We start from the raw sequence: 12,583 nt of genomic DNA, 5'->3' as shown, positions 1-12,583 counted from the left end.
GTTGATGAACCTATTGTTTGGAGTCGAAATCAATCAGAAGCCAGGACTCAATTTGTTCCAAACTTCAAGAAAATGTAGCAGTGTTAATTTAGTGTTTTTAAATTGATTTTCATGAAACATGGTATGCATTTTGTTTGGAGCTTAAGAATTGCTAATGTTGATTGAGGAAGAAATAAGTCAAAGAAAAGTGATAAAATTCAGAAACATGTTCGTGTAATAGAGCCACCCGCATGTGCTTCCATCTCGTATAGATCAAAGGTGCGTAAAGTTGCTTGAACTCATGTGGTCGGCGATTACGAGTTCAAAACTCACGCTCAACCAACCTCACTTCAACTTCATGATGTAAGCGTGAGATTAAGTAAGTGTGACGTCGAAATAATGATGTGAATGTAAGGTTGAGTGAGCGAGATGTCAGGCTGATGATGAAAGAGTCGTGTCGAAATTGTGCTGTGAGTGTTAATGTCAGGCTGGAGATATGCTTATGTGATTGGGTGAGCGCGATGTCGAAATGATGTTATGAATGTGAGGTCGAGTGAGTGTGATGTGATATTGATGATGTAAGCATGAGGTCGAATGAAGAAATGGTGTTGTAAGCGTGATATCGAAATGATGATGCGAGTGTGAGGCTGAATAAGCATGATGTCGGATTGATGGCATGAGCGCTAAATTAAGTGAGGTTAAATTAAAGCGAGCACCTTCGCCCTTGCGTTCTTGCACTTCCTGCAATATTCATTACCCTATGTATTAGAGAATGTACCGCTGAATTCTCGCTGCTATATGTGGTTCCGCACGATGGAGTCCGCGCGTTCCTTATGTGCGGTAATTGATCTCCTGGATCGCACATTGGAAAGGAAATGCAATGATTGTGGTGGCCCTTGAGCATGGCCGCTTTGTTTATCTATCCTAATTCCGCTGTACTTCTTTTTGTGTGGCCATATGAAGCATTCTGCGTATCTGAACTCGTGCCGCATGAGCAAGCTCTCCAGAAATACATTTGCACCACAGTGGAAGCGGTACAATAATGCCTAACATGGAAAACAGACTGTATCTAAACATGGATCACAGACATGCGTGCAAGGACGTTGGTAGAGGCCAATTTGAGCAAGTGTTGAAATATACGTAACAGGTGAGTCTTTTCTCTGTATTATCAGTAGGTGATGGTGGTAGTAGAGCATACGAGGTGTCGTCGTAGTATGTAAGGCACACCGTCCGTCCATGGTAGCGAAGGCAGTTTTCTGGGAGGTGGGGAAGACAGAGTTTGGAGGGGATAGCGCCTTAATTGCATGTATGTACAGTGTAGTATAGTACATTGTCATACCAGTTGAAGAGCAATTTCCCCTTGCCATGCTGTGGCTTAGCAATTGATCACGCTCGGTGGTTGAGTGATGACATGCATTGTTAGCTATTTATCGACTCTGTGTTCACTTATTGCGCAGTTTCCGCAACCTGTCAATCTGTCACGTCCCTATTCGTCACGCAACGTGTCATCCCGTGCACACACTTCCCGGTAGTCCTATCATTCCTTTAAGCGATTCTTTGTACCACGCCCTACCGTCCTGCCTATGACACTACTGTATCCTTCAGATATGACTTCTGTAATGTTGAGGACGGCTTCCTCTTGCATTTCTTCTTTGTCCGGTAGGAGAGGTAAGATATCGTTTACTACTATTTGCGACAATTTGTAACTCGAGAAGAATGCAGAATTCTATATTGTCACATAGATTTTCTTGTTTTGTTTCATATATAGATTCTTCTAATCGTTGTAAAATGTATTCAGAAACACCTTATATATTGACTGATTAATTTTGCTTCCTCACTTTTAAGCAGGATCTGCGCCATACGTAATCTAGCTCTCTTGAAGGCCAGGCATTAAGTTTCGGCATGGTTCGGACCTCCCGTGCACACATTTATTGGACGCTCCAAGAAAGAAAATCCTTGGTGTGCGCGTGATGTAAATCTAAACGTACATTATTTAGCCATTTAACATGTAATGAATATCACATCTTTAATTTTATGTCAGCTTTAAAAATATAAATAAATAAATAGATGACATTTTAAAGATGTCCACAGTCTGCTTGGAGGCATTTCTCCACTGCAAGCTCCCAGTTACACAGGATTTGTATAAACACGCCGGTAGAAAAGATCTCATTTCCCAGATTATACAAAGCATGTTCTCTAGAGAATCGAATTGTTTTGGCTCTATATTTTACCACTATCCAAAAATTACGATAAGCATCTCGAACTGTATTATAGCGACTTTTCAAGAACGAATGAAATATTCAATGCAAAAATGTTTTTGTTTATTTCTAGGAATGAGACGACATACTTCTAGATAGTGTGTTGTAAGTCAGCATGAACTAGTATTGTGCTCGCGTGTCCACGAACGACACTAGACTTACACTAAATCACTAGAACTCACTTAACGACTAATTAACAAAATATACTGGATGTCTATAAAGCCACCTAACATTTTCCATTATCAAAAACTTTACTGACAAAAGGACAACCATACCGAAAGGTACATTCGCTATGAACATGAATCAGTACTTTTTAATAATGTTATCTGGTAACTGTAACTTTAACTCTATCTCAGACATAGACATAGAGTATATAATGTAAGAAATCAGTAAATTTCAACATGATGGCCTTGTAACTCTACACAAATTTCCCAGCGCTGTTTTGTGGCTCGAAACACTTGCCCATGCATAGCTGGCGTAATTTCAGGAATATGTTAAGTGACTTTATAGACACCCTGAATATAATATATTTATCTTTTTCTCAAATCAATGTCATCATTAACTGGTACCTTGTAACTATTACATATTTTTCAAACAATATGCAAACTTCCATTGACCAGATAGATACAGTGTGCTGTATATAGGGTTGGTTACGAGACAAGCATGAGACAGAATTTTCATGACGCGATGTGAGACGAGACAGTTTTTCCCACAGAAACAGGAACAAATTCCACGGCGAAACATCACTTTCAGGGCACGTTGTCAAGACAAGACAGTTTCAATCCTTGTCTCGTGCAGTATGTTGTGTCCAAAGAACAGCTTCTACGATACCGCTAAGGATTTTATCCGAATATAGTAGGTCAGTAACGAAGATGCTGTCACCATAGATGCAAACTTTCTCGCCTAGTGCGTTCGTTTGCTTTATCTCACGCAAACTTTGAGTTAATGTTATTTGCCGGAAACTACGCGAACTATCTCAGGATAAATTTATACAAACAATATCTTTCAGTTGAGTTCTATATGTTCAATTTACCTTCAATCTGGCAGAGTGCGTAATATAATATGCCCGTATTTATTAATCACGCATGGCGTCCTTGGATTAATTAATCTAAACTAGAGGGGTAATTTCCATTCCACGCGACATTAGATACTTCAAACCATCCAGACTAACAATTAAACAGCAAGGGAAGGAAGAGGGGAAAGGTGGAAAGCTGGTTCCATGATTAACTTTCCCACCGTCAATACATAATCCTTAAATTTTAAGTTAAAGCTTTTAACAAGATTAGCTCATAATTTGACTTAACACCAAAGCAAAATATTTTACGGTCTATATCGATCAAAATTTCTTAAATTTCATCTGATCTTATTCGTGTATGTACTAAACATGAATAATACAAATAATAATCTTCGTACCTTTTCTAACATCGGCATAAAACTCTTTGCTAAATGGCAATTCTGAAGAACGACCCAAGTTCCATTTTTAATTCCATCTTCAATCAATTTTACAGCTATCGGCCCTTGTCCCTGTCCAAGAGACAAGGATTGAAGTCGATTTCCACCAAATCCCTGAAATATAAGCAAATATCAAACAACACACATTAATTCATGCATCAATTGATTGACTGATTAATTAAAATGTAATGTCCATTCCATAGCAACCACACAATATGGGACCTACTGCTTAACATGTTGATTGCCATGTGTATGAAATTTCATACATATGGCTCTCCCGTGCAGCGTCGCGTGTTTGATTTTCCATACACAAACAAATATTGCACTTTAGTCGTGATTATCCTATAGTTGTATATGCAATTACAAACATATGGAATACAAATCAAAATTTAATGTCCACGCAGCGTATATGCAAAACCATGCACAAAGAAAATAATACATTTATGCGACTAAACAAAAGCGAAAACAAAATATTACTGGCAAACTGTTGCCAGTGGCGCACAGGTAATAACGATCAATAGATATGGTGGCAGTCAATGTGTTAAGGTTTTCATTAAAACCTTTTATAAATGAAAGTTGCGCCCCACGCACTAAATTTTCTCACTCTATTCCTTAATCTAAATCATGTTATAAAGCAGTTGTTACTGAAACATTTATTTGAGAAATACGAACAAATTATAAGACGTTTTCGAAAAATTTTGTCCGAAAAAAAAAACACCCCCAAAAGGAAACTAATCATATATATATATATATATATATTGCTTAAAATGATGAATTTGTGGGAACTCCTTGAAACAATTGTTATTCTGCTTCTATAACATTGAAACAATACTTTCTGGTAGATGTAATTACAAGTTGTCGGAATTACGTAACTTTAAGCAGTATTGCGAACTTTACCAGTTTATTACATCTCCAGAACGATTTGAGATATCAAATTGCTGTAAACGGCACTATACCCTAATCTTTCATCTATTGAAAACCATTTAAGCGATTGGATAATACCCATATAAACAATTTTTGAAACAAAGGCCGTTGAAAAAGCAAAATTTTTCAATCCCTTGTAACTCTGTTCCTATTAATTCGAAATAAGATCATGATCATTATATTAGATACTATAGCACTTTGAATGTGCATTGGCCCGTCAGCCTCATTTGCGTTATTATCGGTGTAGAGGTTTCCAAAAGTATGATGTTTGTGATGCTGAGTGTTCTTAGTTTGCACACTGAATAATAAGTTTCCGTTTAACATGTTAGTTAAAAATGTGTAATAACGTGACATAGTATTATTTAAAAAAATAAAACTTTATTTTGGGTTGGCAATACTGTTAACCTGGTGATATCACAGAGTACGCCAAACAATGTTCTTTTCTATATATATATATATATATATATATATATATATATATATATATATATATATATATATATATATATATATATATATATATATATATATATATATATATATATATATATATATACTGGAGTGTCCCATTAGTTTCCCGCTATGTCAGAACATGAACATTGGACACTTCCGGAAACATTTGTGGTTGACAAAAATATAGCAATCAATACGCTAATGTACAGAAGAATCCTTCTTGTGGTATATACCCATTAATGGCTAAATTTAGTCTCATGGCAGGTGCTCTTCTGATCTGAAATATTCAGCGGCAAATAGTGCTTATTCCTGAGCTTCTACTGTATGAGTTTCAACTGAGACAAACAGCCTGTGAAGTGGCACGAAACATCTCTGCGAAGAAAGGAGAACTTGCAGTGAGTTACGACACAGCAAAGGTATGTAAAAAATTCAAATGGGATAATTAGGACTTGCCAGAAAAAAAAGACTGCAGGAAGATCTTTACCTTCAGCATGGAGGCTGTACGCCAAACTGATGAGCCAAATTAGAACACCAGAACCCGTACATTGGTTGCCGAATTGGAAATGATATTAGTCTTTGTTTGAGGAAAAGATATTGGCCACCGTTGGCAAGGTATACAGACGATGTTGAATTGTCCCCAACGATCTCACTCCTTACCAGGCACAACGAAGGGTAGAAGTGTGGAAAGCAATGTTGGAAAATCCCGTGGATCAGCGTTTTATTAAACCAGGGTTCCCACAAAAAAGTGAAGATCGATTTCCCTGACACGAATTCTTCTTTTCCCTGACAAATTCTTGAATATAAATGGGAAGATACGGGATAAGTTCTATCATACATGTCTGTATTTTTTAAAGACCTCCTTCATCCCCATACCCCTCCTACACACTCCTTTAATTACTATTTACATATTTGTTATGTTCAATATGAGTAATTCTTATTTACACAAAATTTATCAAGTAAGTATATAATAATATATGTATGATACAGTACCACATACCTTGACACTGCAAATTAAAGATTTTTTTTTTTTTTTGCTTGAAAAAACAATAAAATGCAATATAACATGCTTTTCACATAATCAAGAATATATTGCTAACTCTTTCTGAGACCTATTACTATCAGTCCTAAAATGAAATGAAATGAACTCTTTTAAGTTTTATTTTCCACGATTATGTCGTCTAGGCTAAAGGAAACGGTGATGATGATAAATGAATCAAACGGTGGAATGAAGAAAGTGGGAGGAAACAGAAGAACCCCGAAAAAACCCTGCACACGGTGTTTGTCTACCACAAAGTTCACCTGGTGCGAGCTGGGATCGAACCAAGGAATCCATAAACCAGAGGTGAATACTCTACCATTGAGCCACCGTGGCCCTATATAAGTCATAATATTGCCAACTATGAGACATGTTAATCCTCACATTTACATTTTTTAAACTGAATTTTGTTTTGCTTTCAGTTCTTGAATTTATTCTACGAGAGCGTCTTGTTCTTTTTTGTAACATAATTCCATTTGTTTCTTCTTTGCTTCCAATTTCATAACTTCAGCGCTTAGTTATTATTATTTTTTTTCCACTTGTGATTTTACTTTACTCTGCACTTTTAATTCGTTTCTGTTTAAGGTATTCATCATAGCGTCTCCGAGCTGAACGAACTGTGAGAAGCATTTTTCGATCAACAGGAACTGATTCTACACTTCCATAGAACATAATTGCATCATGCACCCGCCTCTGTGCTACCAGAGAATCTTCGATTTGGTTTTCTCAATAAATGTCTTACTGACTAAGAACCCGCCCTTCAATGAGACATTGCCGTGGGCTGAAATTAAACATTTTCACTACATCCCACAAATCAGAATATTCTTGTTTCTTGGACATTACCTTCGCAAAGAAGTCATCTAATCTGTCGCTGCCCATCTTTTCTTCATATTCTCTGAAGACATGAGATCCCTGAATTTCAGTACAGAAAGACATAAATTGATACTTTGCTTTCTCAGCTACAGAATCAGATATTCTGTTATGCTCATGCACAGTTTGTAAGATGCGTTTCATCCTAGTCTGAGCAAGTTCTGGATTGTTCTTTTGTAGCCTTGGGCTCAAAGCTGACAGAGCACGTACCAGTTTGCACTTCCCTAATCATCTTGATTGTGCCCAGCAAAAAGTTTTGATAGTCAAGCCTGAAGGCTAGTTTATCTTTATCTGATGCTTTCAGTTCTTTCAGTAGTTTATCTGTCTTAAAACCGATGTCGACGAAGATGACAAGTCATACTTCGATTTCTGCTTTTATATGACCAATTATTTCCCTTTCTGTCTCACACAGTACCTCACTCCCTCATCACCGAATAGCAACACTGCATCAATGTCATCATAGGATTTCTGTATCATTGTGGTCCTCTTCACATATCAACCTGTACAACTGATAGGGAAGAAACAATGTTAATATTGAAAAAGGAATGTTACACTTGCACATTTACGTTCCCTGATTTTCCATGACACTTTATGCAAAATGCATTATTTCTCTTGCCTCAGAGTAAGTGACCATGTTTCGCAGCCATACAGAACTACAGGCATGATTATCGTTTTGTATATTTTAAGTTTCAAATTCCTCGACAGAATTCGCGACGACAAGAGATTTTGAACCGAATAGTAACACGAATTCCCTGCTTATAGTCGACATTTAATTTCTCCGTGAATATGATTTTCCTCTGTTAATATTGATCCTAGATATTTGAAAGTATCCACTTTATCAAAAGTATTATTTAGTATTTTAACGCATCCATAATTTGCTGTATTCCGGTCCCGACGCACTTCCATGTATTTAGTTTTCTCTGCATTTACTTCTAAACCCATGTCCCTGCAAGCGTTTAATAAGATCTCTGTATTTCTTTCTATTGTTCTCCTATCATCTCCTATTAAATTTACATCATCAGCATATGCCATAACCTGGTGAATACCGTTCAACTCTAGGCCCTGGTTGCTATCTTTGATTTCCCTTATAGCGTATTCCAGAACGAAGTTAAATAATAATAGAGACAACGCATCTCCTTGTTTCAGGCCATTTTCGACGTGAAAGCTCGTGGACAAAAATTTTCCTAACCGGAATTTACTTTGGGATTCATTTAAACATATCTTAATTAATCTAATTAGCTTTCTCGGTATTCCAAGTTCTGTAAGAACGTTGTATAATGTTTCTCTCCTAACCGAGTCGTACGCCTTTCTAAAATCAATAAATAGTTGATGTACCGGGGTATTGTATTCCCACTTTTTTTCGAGTATTTGGCGAATGGTAAATATTTGGTCGATAGTTGATCGATTTCGTCTAAATCCGCACTGATAATCTCCAATAATTTCATCTGCGTATGGGGTCAGTCTTGCTAGCAGAATATTTGAAAGATTTTATAGGATGTTGACAGAAGAGAAATGCCTCGATAATTATTACAGTCAGTTTTGTCGCCTTTCTTGTGGATTGGAAAAATGATTGATTCTTTCCACTCTTGTGGCAATTCTTCCTTGTTCCAGATAAGGAGAATGGGTTTGTGTATCTTGTTCCACAATTTTTCGCCTCCAGCTAAAATTAACTCAGCCGGAATTTCATCTACACCCGGAGATTTGTGTTTCTTTAATTTCTTTATAGCTATTAGAAATTTTGTGTAGTTATTTCATTCGGATTTTGTAGCCAGCGTAATTTTGCCTGTTTTTTCTTCTCTGCTAGTTTAATGCATTCCTGGTCGAACCATGGTTTGTTCCTACGTATTTCCGCGTGTCCCAATTTTTCATTTGCTGAAATTTTAATGCTATCTCTAATTTCAATCCAGGTATCCTCAACACTAGTGCACTCCGAATCTTCTAAAGCCGAAAATCTATTCGAAACTTCAATCTGGTATTCCTCTCTTACCTGGTTCCCTTCTAATTTCTTTAAATTGAATCTCTCCGTTTTCGAACAATGAATATTACCTTTATTCAAAGATAACCTCTCTCGTATTATCGCTGCTACCAGGTAGTGGTCAGTGTCACAATCAGCCCCTCTAAACGACCTGACATCAATTATGCTAGATTGCCTTCTTCTATCTACTAAAACGTGATCAATTTGATTATGTGTTTTCCCGTCTGGTGATGTCCAAGTGTATTTATGAACGTCGCGATGTGGGAATTTTGTACTCTTCACGATTAGGTTTTTGGATGTTGCAAAGTTCATGAGTCTAACACCGTTGTCATTACTTTCCTTATGCAGGCTTTCGTTCCCTATAATCGGTTTGAAAATATCCTCTCGTCCTACCTTCGCATTGAAATCCCCTAATAGAATTTTCATATGGTATCGCGGGAGTTGGTCAAATATCCGTTCCACTTCTTCGTAAAAACTGTCTTTTATATCGTCATCCTTATCTTCCGTTGGGGCATGTACATTTAAAACAATAATATCACACCACCGTCCCTTAAGAGTAATAAAAGAAAGTCTGTCAGTAACAAATTCAACCCGTTTAATTGCTGGTAATATACGTTTATGAACGAAAAACCCTGATCCTAACTGGTGATTTTTATTTCCTTCCCCGTAAAAGAACGTAAAATTTCCGGAATTCTCAGATCCATTTTCTTCCCACCTAACTTCCTGAACTCCTACTACGTCCATCCTGTATTTCTCTAACTCCCTCGTTACGGATTTTAACGCGCCTGCCCTATAAATACTACTAATATTCCATGTTCCAAATCTCATGTCCATTTTCTTTTGCTGAGGTCGTGCCAAGTTATCAGTCCTTGTCCGAGGCTTTTGTGAATATTTCTGAACAAGTGCTTTTTTTTACAGGATGAGGTTGTTAGCCCTACCCAAACCCCCAAGCTGGAGGACCACTCCTAGTCGGCTGTCCGCGACTGCTTATTCAGTATATTCACAGCTAACCTCTATATCTAGAGGCCTTCTCCTCGATCCGCAACCTGAGGACGCGCCATGCTGTGGTGACAGGAACCCACGTTACACGGTCTACCTTTCTAAGCATTTTGAATTACATATGAATTTATTGATTTTTTTGGTGATAATTATGATGTATTTCGAATTAGTATTATATTAGAGGATAAAACGTGGATTCTAAAACAGAATCGCCTAAGTCGTTTATAAGAAAATCGCCCGAAAACAACTCACCCCCAAGATTGAAGCACCCTTTGTGGAATTTTTCATGAGAAATTACTTAGCATATATATATATATATATATATATATATATATATATATATATATATTCTAGTGCTATTACGTATCATATATTAAAGAAACATTTATTTATTAAATATGAGCAAAATCGCCTGAGTTGTTAGAAAAAATCGTCCGGAAAATAAGTTCCAAGTATACACTACTTCTTGTAAGTTTTTCAAGGCAAAATGGGTTGTCATGTTGTTAGATTATTAATGAAACATTTATTTATTATACATGAACAAAATCACTAGAGCTGTTGTAGAGAAAATCGCACAATTTAATTTTCACCCTTCTGTAAACTACGAAAAAATCTCCGGAGAATCTTCTAAAGGAACCTTAAGCTTAAAATTTGGTCTCGATACGTTAAATAGTATGGCCTCTAGAATTAATTAACAGTGCATAAAACAAGTACAACTAAGCGACAAAAGGTCGCCTAGTGAACAGCCATGTCACTTAGTGTCGCCTAGAATAACAAAAAAGTGTCAACTTGCATAGAGAAAATTAAATATATCGTCAATATTCAATTTTAGTCAACATAATCTCATTTTGTAATTACTAAGTGAAGTTACTCTGATAGCTGCACAAAAGTTCTCAAAGTCACACGTATTTGTTCATTATTTACTATGAATAAAAGAAAGTTTATGTAAGTTCAGTACTCGTGTCAAATTCATAAAATAATAATGTATATGTTAATTAAGTTCCTGCACCTATTTCTTTATTTGTTTACTTTAATTCTGCTTCATACTTATCACATCTGTGTTTTGTATATTTTCTCACAGAAAACGCAAACCTATGTGTATCTAATATATCAAAGAGTGAATTCAAAATTTTGTTATGCCATCAAAGTATGAAAGAACAATAAGTAGGTTATGTAGAAAAAAAATCAGTGTTGTATTTTATGTTATTTAGACATTTTTATTTTGTAAATAAAACCTTTGAATTTGATTTATGCGTGAATCATTGTTCTAATCATTCACCTCTCTTTCAGCATTTGTTTTGGTCCATCGTGATTACTTTTGGTACTTTATATCATCGGTCATCTTTAGATTAAGATTTTGATAAGAGTTAGTTAGAACTCAGTTAAGGAGATTTAGTTTTGATAGCGTATCGTTGATGATGCTTAAATCCGCCATATTTTCCATGTCTTTTGATGCATTTAGATTAGGGCTGTCCGAATAATCCCGAAAGCAATAACCATATTAAACGGAAATATGGAAGGAGGAAAGTCGTTAAGCTCTTCAACAAAAGTAATAAAAGTGTCAATAAAATGTAATATTATATTAAATGACAAATCAGTGGGGCATTTGTGAGCCCACTGAATTACTTCTACGACCTGGAGACCGCCTATTGGACAGCTCTGATTTAGATAATTGTTTTGTCTTCCACTGATTTGAAGATATATCCTTGGGTCTTCTAATATTTTCTTCACTCTCGGTCAAATGTGTGTTAACGCATTCTAATGCTAATATTTCATTACCCAATTGATTATTTTTAAGTTACTGTAGTTTCTGTTTCTACTATGCTAGTGTTTCATTATTTAATTTTCAACAAACTTAAAAAGTTCGTTACTAAATTCTGTACGTCTGTCTGTTATTTCAATTTTGAACCCTGCATTCGATAGAGCATCAAAAACTATCTGAGAAAGTGATGAAATTTTTCGCGTCACTCTTACCGTTACCGAGATATTGGCCAAAAAATGGCCGATTTCCGGAGATTTAAGGATTCATATCTCTGGAACCATAAGTCATAGAGAGACGATGTTGGTGTTGATCAATACCTAAGAGGATGGTGAACATTTTGGTACCAAATAGTAACCGGTAACCACTGTCCAAGTGGTCACTAGGTTGGCCAGTGGCCAGTTGACCAGTGGCCACCAGTGGATATTGGTACCAAAATGTTTACCATGCTTTTACATATTGATCAACACCAAAATCATCTCTCTATGACTTACCGTTCCCGACATATTGGCCAAAAAATAGTTCCGATTTCGGGAGATTTAAGGATCTATATCTCGGGAATCGTAAGTCATAGGGAGATCATATTGGTGTTAAGAGGATGGTAAACATTTTGGTACCAAATAGTAACCGGTGGACACTGAACAACTGGCTACTGGCAAACTGGACACCGTTCCAGAGATATTGGCAGAAAAAGTACGAATTTCGGGAGATTTAAGGAGCCTTTTCTCGGGAACCGTAAGTCATACAGAGATGATATTTTGCGAATTTTTGCGAGAAACAGAAGGAGGTGTGGATAAAAAGATTTACTTTTACATGTAGGAACGTTCACAATTATCCTTCCTGCTCCCTCTCTCCTTTCTTTTTAAGTTTGTTCTGGC

At 36.4% G+C, this 12,583-nt stretch overlaps 1 protein-coding gene across 4 annotated transcripts in view; it reads right to left on the bottom strand.

Annotated features, from left to right (window-relative positions):
* Dhc36C (Dynein heavy chain at 36C) overlaps positions 1-12,583 on the bottom strand; it is a 365,150-nt gene that overhangs the window by 58,413 nt on the left and 294,154 nt on the right. For all 4 annotated transcript variants that reach the window (XR_014128870.1, XR_014128871.1, XM_081743777.1 and 1 more), the window contains one exon: positions 3,651-3,803. Coding sequence is in view for 2 of the 4 variants with exons in the window: in XM_081743777.1 (XP_081599903.1) it covers positions 3,651-3,803 (153 nt within the window). In the remaining 2 variants the exon portion in view is untranslated. The remainder of the gene's footprint in view (positions 1-3,650; positions 3,804-12,583) is intronic.

This window comes from Thermobia domestica, chromosome 2 (genome assembly GCF_964235325.1).
Source record: "Thermobia domestica chromosome 2, izTheDome1.hap1.1, whole genome shotgun sequence".
In the NCBI taxonomy this organism is placed as follows: Eukaryota; Metazoa; Arthropoda; class Insecta; order Zygentoma; family Lepismatidae; genus Thermobia; species Thermobia domestica.
Note: the sequence above shows the minus strand (reverse complement) of the source record. Positions and strands in the feature narration are given on the sequence as shown.